This window comes from Dendrobates tinctorius, unplaced genomic scaffold, assembly GCF_039654945.1.
Source record: "Dendrobates tinctorius isolate UK_male_01 unplaced genomic scaffold, ASM3965494v1 ptg000003l, whole genome shotgun sequence".
Taxonomy (NCBI): Eukaryota; Metazoa; Chordata; class Amphibia; order Anura; family Dendrobatidae; genus Dendrobates; species Dendrobates tinctorius.
Window position 1 is genome coordinate 50,704,622 of NW_027361671.1, and position 14,006 is coordinate 50,718,627.

General features: G+C 42.2%; 1 protein-coding gene across 7 annotated transcripts in view; it reads right to left on the bottom strand.

The window, feature by feature from the left end:
* Positions 1-14,006, bottom strand: part of MCC (MCC regulator of WNT signaling pathway) — a 517,969-nt gene that overhangs the window by 183,682 nt on the left and 320,281 nt on the right. For all 7 annotated transcript variants that reach the window (XM_073551638.1, XM_073551567.1, XM_073551693.1 and 4 more), the window contains one exon: positions 3,317-3,430. In XM_073551638.1, coding sequence (XP_073407739.1) covers positions 3,317-3,430 — 114 coding nt within the window. The remainder of the gene's footprint in view (positions 1-3,316; positions 3,431-14,006) is intronic.

Sequence of the window (14,006 nt, forward strand, 5' to 3'; positions counted from 1 at the left end):
GGTGGCTTTCAGTAACCTCTTCTTCCAGGCACACCTTCCTGCTCAGAAGCAATTGCACAAACCAATCTTACACTTTCTTCAGAATGCCAGATCTCATGAAACTCTTACTGAAAGAGCCTGCTGTAATGTTTGCAAGAGTGAGAACATCTGCCGGAAGCTGACACCCATCAGTATCAATCACTCGCACTAGTGGCACTATCTGCCACTTTGCTGCTCACCAGTTTTTATAAATATTTCCCACAGTCAGTAATCACATTGGGGCATTATATGGACGTTTTAAAATTAAAAAATTTAAGCGTAACAAAAAACAAAAAAACAAACAAACAAAGGACCTCCCCATGCTTCAATCAGTAAACTTGGAAATGGACAGAGCTGGAAGGGCACAGACGGGTGAGAGGTGCAGAGAGTTTAGGTCTTTACTACACCTACAGCACTGGACGGCACATTAGTTAGGTCTCATTCAGTTTACTTGTACATGTGCTATACGTATTATTCATGATAGAACCCATTACAGCCTATGAGGCTGATCACACGTCTTTTGTCAGACTGTAAATCAGCATAAGATTCATGAAGACATGCCTGTTTTTTATCAGAGTCATGGATTAAATGTACCCATCTGCAAGTGTATCTGCAAGTCGGCTGCCTTTGACACAGTGGACCATTCCCTATTATTACAGACCCTCTCATCCCTCGGCATCACAGACTTGGCCCTCTCCTGGATCTCATCATACCTAACAGACCGGACATTCAGCGTCTCCCACTCACACACCACCTCCTCACCTCGCCCCCTATCTGTCGGAGTCCCACAAGGTTCAGTCCTAGGGCCCCTGCTGTTCTCTATTTACACCTTTGGCCTGGGACAGCTCATAGAATCTCATGGCTTTCAGTATCATCTTTATGCTGATGACACACAGATCTACATCTCTGGACCAGATATCACCTCCCTACTAACCAGAATCCCTCAATGTCTGTCCACTATTTCATCCTTCTTCTCCACTAGATATCTGAAACTCAACATGGACAAAACAGAATTCATCATCTTTCCCCCATCTCACGTGACCCCCCCTACGAACCTATCAATTACAGTAAATGACTGCCCACTCTCCCCAGTCCCACAAGCTCGCTGCCTCGGAGTAATCCTTGATGCTGATCTCTCCTTCAAACCACATATTCAAACCCTTTCCACTTCCTGCCGACTTCAACTCAAAAATATTTCACGCATCCGTTCATTCCTCACCCAAGAATCTGCAAAAACCCTAGTCCATGCCCTCATCATCTCTCGCCTTGACTACTGCAACCTCATGCTCTGCGGCCTCCCCTCACTCTCGCACCCCTCCAATCTATTCTAAACTCTGCTGCCCGACTAATCCACCTGTCCCCCCGCTATTCCCCAGCTTCTCCCCTCTGTCAATCCCTTCACTGGCTCCCAATTGCCCAGAGACTCCATTACAAAACCCTAACCATGACATACAAAGCCATCCACAACTTGTCTCCTCCATACATCTGTGACCTCGTCTCCCGGTACTTTCCTGCACGCAACCTCCGATCCTCACAAGATCTCCTTCTCTACTCCCCTCTTATCTCCTCTTCCCACAATCGCATACAAGATTTCTCTCGCGCATCACCCCTACTCTGGAACTCTCTACCACAACATATCAGACTCTCACCTACCATCGAAACCTTCAAAAAGAGCCTGAAGACCCACCTCTTCCGACAAGCCTATAACCTGCAGTAACCACCGATCCACCAAACCGCTGCACGACCAGCTCTACCCTCGCCTACTGTATTATCACCCATCCCTTGAAGATTGTGAGCCCTCGCGGGCAGGGTCCTCTCTCCTCCTGTACCAGTTATGACTTGTATTGTTTAAGATTATTGTACTTGTTTTTATGTATACCCCCCTCACATGTAAAGCGCCATGGAATAAATGGCGCTATAACAATAAATAATAATAATAATAATAAGTGTATGGACCTGTCAAAATTGCGGTCAGCACATTGGACCCTTCTGTGTGCCAACCATTTCTATAGGGAAGTCAATCAGAAAATTAACTATTGTTTAAACTAGGTAATCCTGTTAAATCTATTTTTCACATTTTTAGCATCTTTTTTTCCATATCACAATCTGTATTGAGAATAACACTAGTCACTGGGGGGGCTTTTTAGACTCATGGTTCCTGTTGTGCACATGGACGTTAGCCACAACTAGGATTCCAACCCTATAACCCTCTCTTTTTGTATTGAAGCATCTAATGCGCATGTGCAAAGGTCATTATGAATGGAGGGGGAGCAGGTCAGCTGTGACATCACCTACTGTGATTGGTGGATCCTGTATTATCAGCTGTGCATAGAGGTGTTACCTGTCACTGTAATACTGCCTCTGATGATAAAGAAACAGTTGAAAACTCTTTGTGAAAGGACACTTAGTACGAATCTAAGGAGGAAAACTCCAGCGGCCACTGTGAAATTTGCAAGATTACTCATTTTGATTTTTAATAAAAAAAATTGCCTTTTTATTATTTTTTTAAACAAGTAACAAAATCTTGCATTACTCAGTAGGTCATTTTCTGCAGACAGCTTACCTTTAATATCATAATAACTAGAAGAAGTTATTATTTATTATTATAGCGCTATTTATTCCATGGGGCGATTTACATGTGAGGAGGGGTATATGTAATAAAAGCAAGTACAGTAATCTTCAACAAAACAAATCACGACTGGTAGAAAAGAGAGGACCCTGCCCGCAAAGGCTCACAATCTACAAAGAGTTGATGAAAAAGTGAAGGTAAAAATGGACATACTGAGGAAACAATGAAATAAAATCTGATCCAAAATCCTGATGAGAAATCAATTTTTTTTTTTTCCACGTACCAGAAAAAAACACGGATGTCTGAATGAGCCTTTGGAAAATATGTCTTTAAAAAGGGAAAAGGGGGGGGGGGGGACACAAAAAAGACTTGTCATGCGGTATCTGTGTATGGGATAAGAAGCTTTTGGGGAGAAGCGGAGTAGCAGTAACAATCATTTCATGGGCACCTTCTGCAACCACACTGTAGTGTTTTGCTGCAGGCTCCAACAGCTCTTGGCCTCCCCTTCGGTGTCCTTGGTAGGAATCCTGCCAAGAGCTTGTCCCACACAGAGGAAGCCTTCTCCTGTCCCAGTGGAATCACATTTGTGGATTACTACATCATTCACAACACTGTGCATTAAGAAAATTAAAATCCAGCGCAGAGCAAAGGAACATTTCTCAATCTGAAGGACAATTCCTTATCCTGATCGGGTTTAAAGGATTTTAGATGCTAAATGTGAGGACTAACCTGAGATTTTGCAAGCTTCTTCTCCAAGACGTCCCTCTCCCGCTCCGTTTGCTGAAGGCGCTTATTTAGCTCCACTATGTCTCCTTTTAAAGAAGCCAGGGCTGCTAGATGGAGCTGAAAAATAAAGGAGGCAAGAATGACTATCAAATGTGTGGGTTTTTGGCCATTTTATATTTTCTAAAAAACAGTATCATTTATATATTTAAATACACTATAATAATGGACATAAAACCAAGACGACATGGAGACATGGAGTTGGGGAGTTCTAAATCTACATTTTTGCTTTTATCTAGAAAACAAAGGCCAATTTTCATCTGTATGGTCATCCGCATTCCATCCATGTATCATTCAGGGCTTGTGCACACACTGCAGATTTGATAGCAAAACCTGATGCAATGCTGATGCCAGGAAAGTGAAGGAGAAACCGGACCGGTCACGCACACGTAGCGTATTTGTGACTTGCAGATTGGGTGCAGAAAGTAATCTACAGCATGTCAATTCTCTGTGCGTTTTTCATTGACTTAAATCAGACAAAAACGCACGATTATTTCAGCGGCGGTTTTCCTGCCTAGAGATACAGAAATGGTGCAGAAATGTCTGCATCCATTTACTGAACGTGTGCACGAGTCCTCGTAGGGCAATTTTTCACATCCATATGGCATCCATTTTTACACATAATCAGTAAAGATAATTCCCAAGACCTAATCCATTTTCCTATGTAAATAATGGCAGAGTGTTGGTGAAAAGCAGATGAAATACGGATCATCCGTATAAGATCCAATTTTCTGCGTTCCCATAGAATAGAATACGCAAGTCTCAGGTGAAATTCGGAAGAGAATAGTGCCTGCTATTCGTCTATGGGAAAACTCTACCATCTAGACCCTCGTTTTCAGTAACAATGGTCAGTGTGCAGTCCGTGTAGTATTTGGTTACAACATGGACAGTACATGCAGGTATAATAACTCATCTGAATGAGCCTATACCGTAATCATTTACTTCCCAGATCAAATTGATGCATCTGTATTTAATCCAGGATGTGGGTGCAACATAAACGCCACGCGTGTGCCAGATACTGACCCATTTATAGACATGTACGAGTAAGGTCCACCGTTTCTCGCAGACCATCGGTGAATTTGGCCTTATTCTATGTAACTGCCAAGATTGTTTTCTTTCTTACGGATGAAGAATTCAGCAATTTCCAATGAATGTAAACTATCTTTCACAATATTTAATCATTATTAATAATTATCTATCCATGTAAATATTGCATAAATCCTCAAGAAAGCAAAATCCTGACAACTCATGAGATTGTACCAATGCATGTGCGCGTAGCCCGTTTAAAGGCTACAAGACGAAGGACAAAAATTAGGTCTATGTTGGAGATATCATCTGATTTTAGAAGAGTCTGCTGACAATCTAATGCATATGAAGGTGTCCTGACTTTCCCACGACGGCAGTTGTTGGAAGGTGCCGAGTGTGCATAATGGAGGCAGGAGGATTAGCTGCCAGCCCAAATGTACAGCTATCTATGACAGACAACCTTTACATCAAATATGCTCTTGAACTTTCCTTCACTCTTTGCCTGCACCAAAACTTTTTTCATTTTCCTTAAAGGGCATAATTGTAGCGCTGATTAATTCTGCACTGATCATATGAAAACACCATAAATCTTCCCATGAGATAGCAGGTGGTGGCCTTCACGAAGATTCCCCCATAACAAAATTAATTTGCGAGCTGATGTTGTGGCTTGTAAGCGAAGGACTTTTCTTTCTATAACTTCATTCTATATCAGATTCAGACGATGCCCGGCGTCACTCCCACTCACAGGACACTTATCTTAAAAGGCCAAGTGAAGCAATCAGAAAAGACATTTATTTTGGTAATCGTGTTGTTCCAGAGGCATAAGCACATCCAATCAGAGTAAATGTGATGTATTACTTGAGTAGGAAAAGTATTTTTCTGGCAATCAACCATTTCATCTTTACCTGGGCACTAAGACATCTCCATTCAAACTCCATTTACTGGTTAAAAATGCCAAGGGCCTGGTATACAGATGGATAACATCCAAATATAGACCCGAAATGATCAGCTCTGTGATTGCGGTTTGTATTTCATAGATTAATAAGTAGGAGAGACAAATATTTTGCTTGTTTTTCACAACAGAAAAATGGATAAGACATGAATTGTAAAAACTAACAAATGGCTAGAAACTAATCCAGAGCAGAGTGAAAAATGACAGAGAAAAAAAAAACATGGATCGTTGTAGAGAAGAAAAAAAAAAAAGGGAATAGCCACCCACAAATGTATGAAACTGGTATTCCCAGCAAGGAGAACTTGGCCAACACAAAGCTCTGCAGAAGGCCCCCTATAGGATAGGTGGAACATCATCAAAATGCAACACAAATGTAGAGGTCACAACCGTCTAGTATCAGTTAGGAAGTGCCAATGTCTGTAAAGCGCTATATGAGTAAAAATAAATAAGCGCTCCTATCTATATATTTTTGTGTGCATATATGCATGTAATAATGTAATGTTGGTGTAATAATGTACTCCCCTACTGCCGCTCTCACCGGTGTCCAGGGGAATGGTGGCTGGACTCCTAGGCAAGAGGAGCAACCTTGATAAGCTCCTTAAGGGTATGTGCACACGTTGCAGATTGCTGTGCGGAATTTTCGGCATGGAATCTGCATCTTTATTGCGGATTTTGTGCAGATTTCACCTGCGTTTTTACACCTGCGGATTCTTATAATGGAATGGGAGTAAAAACGTTGTGGAATCCGCACAAAGAATTGACATGCTGCGGAAAATAAACCGTTGCGTTTCCACGCGATTTTTCCGCATGTGCATAGCGTTTTTTTCCCCCCATAGAATAACATTGTACTGTAAATCACTAGGAAATCTGCAGCGGATCCGCAGCGGCAAATCCGCAACGTGTGCACATACCCTAATATAGAGCCAGCAAGTGCCCCTTGGATGCTGACGAGGCAAAGCAGCATCTGCTTGCAGCAACAAAGTGCACAGTTTGGGCCGTTGAATGCAAGAAGGAAGCAGTGAGTTCAAAGATTGAAGATTCTACACAACCCCCTTAATTTTTGCAGCCCGTTACATGTCCACACAGATACCTTGTCATAATCAATCAGTAAAGACCAATTTAAACAGTCCTGTCTGCAGCACAGCCAGTTAAGGCTAGGTTCACATTAGCGATTGAGTCCGCAGCGTATCATCCGCATGCGCAAACGCATGCAAAACACATGTTTACGCAGCGCTTTTTATGCGCATCATCTTACGCATGACGGAAAAAACCGCTGCGTGAGCATGCGTTTTGAGATGCATTTGCATTATGTGCATGCTATAGATGACACCAGACAAAAATGGGTGTGTCTCATGGGATTTCTATATATATTTTGAAGAACGCATGCGCATCGAACACATGCGTACGCATGTCCTTGTGTACCAATGCATTCCCATAGACAGTAATGCGTTTTTTGACGCACGCATCCGCATGCCTGCACATATTTGACGGATTTTTGATGCCTCAAAAAACGCAACATGTTGCGTTTGCCGGACCCAGCGAAACGACGCATGCGTACGCAAAAGAACTTTTTTGTGATGATCAAATTTACATCATCTTTTTGACCTTTATGAGTAAGAATCAATTGCATCACTATCCTCTTAAGTTCAATGCACTTTTTGTCCACTTGGATGTTTTTTACCTTCAACTTAAAGCACCTAGCACTTTAAGGTGTGAGTCTAATTGGATTACTCTGTTTGATAAATAGGTCTTAGGACCATTTAAATAAGGATTGTTGATTGCTTGACTACTTGATTTTTGAAGCATTATTATACCAACAGTAAATGTCCTTGAGTTTTGATTTTTGAAGCATTGAACACCATAAGTACTGTCTTGATATATGTAAGAGTTTTGATTAACTTTTTTTTTTTTCTTTTTTTACAAAGTCTTTTCAACATTTTTGGTATACCTAACCTCTGTAATTGCAGCTCCTTTTTGTATATTTTCTGTCTCCTATGACATTTTTAATTCAAATACAATGTCTGTTTAATAAAGATTCATATCATTTAAAAAAAAAAAATATGGCATGTGCTTCTTATGTTTATAGGTATATAATTATAGTTGTGGAAGTGCCACTAAAAAGCTAGGCCACCTTGCTTGGTTATACTGTATATCAAAGGGCCTGCAAGCCTAGTGGGGCTTGGATAGGAAACCAGCTGCTTTTCCATGTCAACATTCATAATAAAAAACAATACAAAAGAAAACACAAATATGTTGATAATGCCAACAGATTCGAAAAAAAAAAAATATGTACTAATGTCTGCAAATTATCACAAAAGCAGTTTACAACATGTTGGAAAGCAATCGGGGTATATTTCTAGCAATGAGAGGATGCTTATGACGGGGCTAGAAGAAAAGCCATTCTAGATTTTCGTCCATGTTCCTTTTATAGGAATGTTTTATTCAACTTACGGCAGCTAAGTAATTTCAGAGTGTGGACTCCTGTCCTAATTGCTTTAAAAGCTCATTGACCCCACCACAAGTGACGGTTTTATATAAATGAACCGATTATAAGTGGGCCCATATAACAACCCAGTGTCGGAGAATGTTCATTCCCATCAGTCGCTCATTTAAACATGCTACTGAACTGATGAGCCAACGAGCAAGCAAAATGCTGATATGATAATTAACGGATTTTTAGTAATAAACTGGAAAAGGTTTTTGTTTTTTTTGTGCCCCTCTGTTCCAAAATTATGCCCACGGTAATAATTGTGCAAACTTTGTCTTCAACCAACTGGGTGAAAACCACAGAACTTCTGCGGACGTTTGGCCAGTATGAGAAAAGGAAATACAACACAGCCCACAAAGGTCTGTGACCAGATGTTAAAGGGAAACTATGCATCTTTTTTTCCAGGGGGCATAACCTTTGAATGGAGGGGGGGGGTTGGGGCAAAAGAAAACTAAGTGAACAGAAAAAAAAAAAATACGGTAATCAGTGGAGCAGCCCAAATGGAGGAATAACTCAATTTAAATAAAAAAAATCCAGTTAAAGGTCCTCCATAATGCTGCTGTGCTCCTTTGATGCTGCTCAAGCCAAGCTGCCTCTACTTACAGCATCAGAATCCAGAATTCAGGCCAGAAGCACGACCATGCGGCCGGTCCGGACTGTCAATTATCGAGGAGCATAACGCAGCCTCCTACCAGCAATCTGCGGGGCTGGAGAGCGGTGCGCTCCTAAAGAGAGATCTTGAGAACAACCTTATAAAAACTAGGTCTTTTCTGCTGAAACATTCCCTGTAAAAACATTACGGGGATACAAAAGTTACATTTCAGATTTTGGCTAAATCAATTGCTTTAAATTACAGAGAGTTTTGCTACATTGGGTACAGTATTAAGAAAAAGGTTTAATAATTTAGATTCATTATTTTGGAAGAGAAAAATGGTTCAGAATCTTTGTGAAACATAGATAGAGCATTAAATAGATGGGAGATCAAGTCTTCGTTCTGTCCCATGATTTATGAGCAGACAAATCACTAGTGTACGTATAACCCGCATACCTTATTCAGGTCCCTGGATAATACTGTAACAATGCTGGAAGAAAAAGCAGAATGGAATGGCATTTCAGGGGAGGCTGTTCCACTGATTGATTCTGATCACTTTGTGCTTAGCATGATTTAAGTGAGGAACATGTGGTGTCAGCCGCGCTACTCGCACAGAATGTCAAATGTACACCAGCCGGAAAACATTCACCGCAAACTTACATAAATCATGGAAACACGCCTGCGAAATTACACAGGATTCCGATGTCTCTGATAGATATTACAATATCTAAGAAAGTGTCACTCTGCACTAGAACGTGAATCATTAATGAGACTCGACTAATACTATACCGGAACATATTGGCAAAGGCTCAAGGTGACTTACTGGCCGGCACACATCAAATTTCCTGCTTCACGGCCCTGTAACATAACGGGCAGCATCTCTGCCATTCGCACATCAGAACTCTGCCAGGCATCTTAAGTGGCTTTTTTATCTTGGTAAATTTCCAAAATCTGCCTTAAGAGATATCACTATAACGAGTTTATGACCCGAGATAGAATCGCAGGAAAGTATTTCAAGGTTTGGGGGCTATTTTCAGTCTGGTTTCTTATGGGTTTCGCTCATATAAACTGCAGCTTTATTGGTGCATAATGTCAGGGTGGATCAGACATGTTCACACGACAGCATTTCTAGTCCGTGTGATACTCATTTTAGAAATTGCACACGGGCCAACGGAGGTTGGAAATATTCACACACGTTTCTTTAAAACATAAACATATCCATTCAAAATTTAAAAAATATACATTTTTTCTAGAATTCAATCGCCATATCCATTAACTGCTCCAGCTTCTCCACTATACAGTGCATACAGAGCTGTCAATCAGTCGGAGGATTGTGGAGCCACAGCTCATAGTATCGAGGACTCCTGAGCTCCCACACAGCCTTCAGCGGACTACAACTCCTAAATTGGGCTGCAAAGTGTTAAAACAACTGCAAGACATCTGATAAGTGACCTGGCGCTATAATCAAGGTCTCTGTTGGTAATTGGGCTCCTGTCAGAAAGTCCGATTCGGTTTATAATCACACAAAAAAAGAAAAAAGTGTCAGCATTGAGAAATCAAGCTTTGACCGGACAATGCAAATTAGCCTGGACATGTACCGACGTACATATTTTCAGTAGTAAAATAATCTTGACAGTATGATTTTACACCCGAGATTACTGCTGTCTTATAAATATGAAAAATATCTTCATGCATTGTAATCGGGGGTCAGCCTTTGTGCTTGATAAAGTTTGACAATGGATTTCGGGCAGTTTATATTCTGAGATTTGAGGTCAAGGACTCTACAGAAGATGCTGTGAATTATAAATGGCCGTATCACAGCGCTGGTAATGATGCCAATCGTTGATTCCTCCAGTAAGAGGCAGGTTCAGACTCTAAAGAAGATGCTGTGAATTATAAATGGCGTATCACAGTGCTGGTAATGATGCCAATCGTTGATTCCTCCAGTAAGAGGCAGGTTCAGACTCTACAGAAGATGCTGTGAATTATAAATGGCCGTATCACAGCGCTGGTAATGATGCCAATCGTTGATTCCTCCAGTAAGAGGCAGGTTCAGACTCTACAGAAGATGCTGTGAATTATAAATGGCGTATCACAGTGCTGGTAATGATGCCAATCGTTGATTCCTCCAGTAAGAGGCAGGTTCAGAATCTACAGAAGATGCTGTGAATTATAAATGGCGTATCACAGCGCTGGTAATGATGCCAATCGTTGATTCCTCCAGTAAGAGGCAGGTTCAGACTCTACAGAAGATGCTGTGAATTATAAATGGCGTATCACAGCGCTGGTAATGATGCCAATCGTTGATTCCTCCAGTAAGAGGCAGGTTCAGACTCTACAGAAGATGCTGTGAATTATAAATGGCGTATCACAGCGCTGGTAATGATGCCAATCGTTGATTCCTCCAGTAAGAGGAAGGTTCAGACTCTACAGAAGATGCTGTGAATTATAAATGGCGTATCACAGCGCTGGTAATGATGCCAATCGTTGATTCCTCCAGTAAGAGGCAGGTTCAGACTCTACAGAAGATGCTGTGAATTATAAATGGCTGTATCACAGCGCTGGTAATGATGCCAATCGTTGATTCCTCCAGTAAGAGGCAGGTTCAGACTCTACAGAAGATGCTGTGAATTATAAATGGCGTATCACAGCGCTGGTAATGATGCCAATCGTTGATTCCTCCAGTAAGAGGCAGGTTCAGACTCTACAGAAGATGCTGTGAATTATAAATGGCGTATCACAGCGCTGGTAATGATGCCAATCGTTGATTCCTCCAGTAAGAGGCAGGTTCAGACTCTACAGAAGATGCTGTGAATTATAAATGGCGTATCACAGCGCTGGTAATGATGCCAATCGTTGATTCCTCCAGTAAGAGGCAGGTTCAGACTCTACAGAAGATGCTGTGAATTATAAATGGCGTATCACAGCGCTGGTAATGATGCCAATCGTTGATTCCTCCAGTAAGAGGCAGGTTCAGACTCTACAGAAGATGCTGTGAATTATAAATGGCGTATCACAGCGCTGGTAATGATGCCAATCGTTGATTCCTCCAGTAAGAGGCAGGTTCAGACTCTACAGAAGATGCTGTGAATTATAAATGGCGTATCACAGCGCTGGTAATGATGCCAATCGTTGATTCCTCCAGTAAGAGGCAGGTTCAGACTCTACAGAAGATGCTGTGAATTATAAATGGCATATCACAGTGCTGGTAATGATGCCAATCGTTGATTCCTCCAGTAAGAGGCAGGTTCAGACTCTACAGAAGATGCTGTGAATTATAAATGGCCGTATCACAGCGCTGGTAATGATGCCAATCGTTGATTCCTCCAGTAAGAGGCAGGTTCAGACTCTACAGAAGATGCTGTGAATTATAAATGGTGTATCACAGAGCTGGTAATGATGCCAATCGTTGATTCCTCCAGTAAGAGGCAGGTTCAGACTCTACAGAAGATGCTGTGAATTATAAATGGCTTATCACAGCGCTGGTAATGATGCCAATCGTTGATTCCTCCAGTAAGAGGCAGGTTCAGACTCTACAGAAGATGCTGTGAATTATAAATGGCGTATCACAGCGCTGGTAATGATGCCAATCGTTGATTCCTCCAGTAAGAGGCAGGTTCGGACTCTCAGCTATTGTAATGTTTTATTGCGGTTCAGTCTATTGTGAAAATATAACAGAAGAGGTGATTTTTATAACGCAGGCGGTGAAATGAGGCGTCTCTGGCCATTTCTCGGACAGAAGCGGAAATCATAACTTGAAATTGCAGTCATATAGCCTGAAATCGGTTTGCAACAAGAACAACACATGAGGAAAGTAGGGAGGGCTCATCTGACTTTCACTCCAAGCTCAATGCCGAACCGACAAAGCAAACAATGAAAAGTTTACAGCTTCGCAATGAAGAATTCAATTATCTTCAGTTTCCAAACATAAATGCTATCAATATGTCTGTACTCCAAAGACCAGTCACATGAGCCATATAATGGCAGGGAGCGGGTGCTGCACAGGTTACAACACCCAGCAACATCTGGAAAGAATCATGTTACTCCATGCCATCACACAGTGGCTCCCAAAGAAACACCTGCATGGTTCTTGTCTCATCTACGGGCTTGTGGGATCCCCTCTGAGCATTCCAGCTTATTGCAAAACAGATCTACTCAACAAATGTGTGGAAAACCAGGGGAGTAAACAGGGAGAACAGGCGATGCATCCGTGCAGGGAGCAGTCAATAGGGAGGCGCTGCTGAGCTGCTTCAGCCATGAGGCAAGATTAGCATCTCACCTCATGTAGTGGTCTGATCAAACCAACAGGCGGGGCAGATAACCGGTATATCGCTGGCTCCCTACTGTTCACTGTACCTTTCAGTGTGAGCATGGTGTGCAGTGTAGAGACTGGGCAGTATGTATTAGGAGGGGGACAGAATGGAGAGGTGGTAGTGTGGGGGTGATAGGGTAAGGGTACAGTATGGAGGGGACAATACGCAGAGGGGGTAAAAAAAGTTATAGAGGTCACATTATATAGACTGGGTAATGTGAGGGCACAGTAAAGAGATTAAGCAGTATGGGGGGGGCACAGTGTGAGAGGAAACTGTGTGGACACAATATGGAGCTAGGGCAGTATGGAGGTTATAGCAGATAAGGATGGTCAGTGTATATATAGCTCGCAGTCTGAGGATAGCTGTTAATAACAACAACACCGAGTATTTCTCTACCATTTTTAAAGACATACTAGGAGTTGTAGGTTAAGGGGACACAAATGTATATGGGGTTGACATAACATTGCAATTTATTGCTGTACTCAGTTTGGAGATTTATCCATGCAACCATGGTGGTTCTGGTCCTGTATATTTGCCCTGATGGATGAATCTTGTGATCGTCAAAACGACGCATGTGGACGCATCCGCATACATCCGCACGGCCTGTGTACCCAATGTTAAAGATAGGGTACGCAGGCTGCATGCGGCCGTAGGTGGAGCTGACTGCAGGAGGTGCGGCCGTGGGCACAGCTTCACGTAGGACGTCCGCAGCTCGCCCAGCCGCAAATGTGAACCTAGCCTTAAAGATAGGTACACAGGACGCATTCGGAAGTAGGCGGAGTTTAAGGACAGAAGTCTGCAGCACCACGCTGCGGACTCAAATGCGAATGTAAACCTGGTCTAAGGAAGAGAAATAATTGCCTTTAAAAGAAAAAAAAAAAGGAATCCAGTGGAATTTAACACACTGACAGGCGTTAGACTATGTGTCAGAGGTTTTCTGCTGAGGCTCAAGGAGGGGGGTCTTCTATGACATCCACACATCCGACCTCTGCCCTTTACACTAATATAAGAGCAGAGTCATTGGTGGTGGCCTGCAGGTTAGCGGGGTCACACGCCAGCAACATAATGTCTGCCACTCAGGGTAAGTGAAATTCTCTGGACAGTTGTTTCTAATGCTGCCCTCAATATTATTAAAGACCCAAGGCTTAATTTATTGGTACTTTATTGTCCCTAGCCCAATATGTATTCCCACCGCACACTGGATGAAATATGTGGTCCCGTCCGAACATCAATTTCACCTACTGAATTCCATTAAAGGCAGCTTT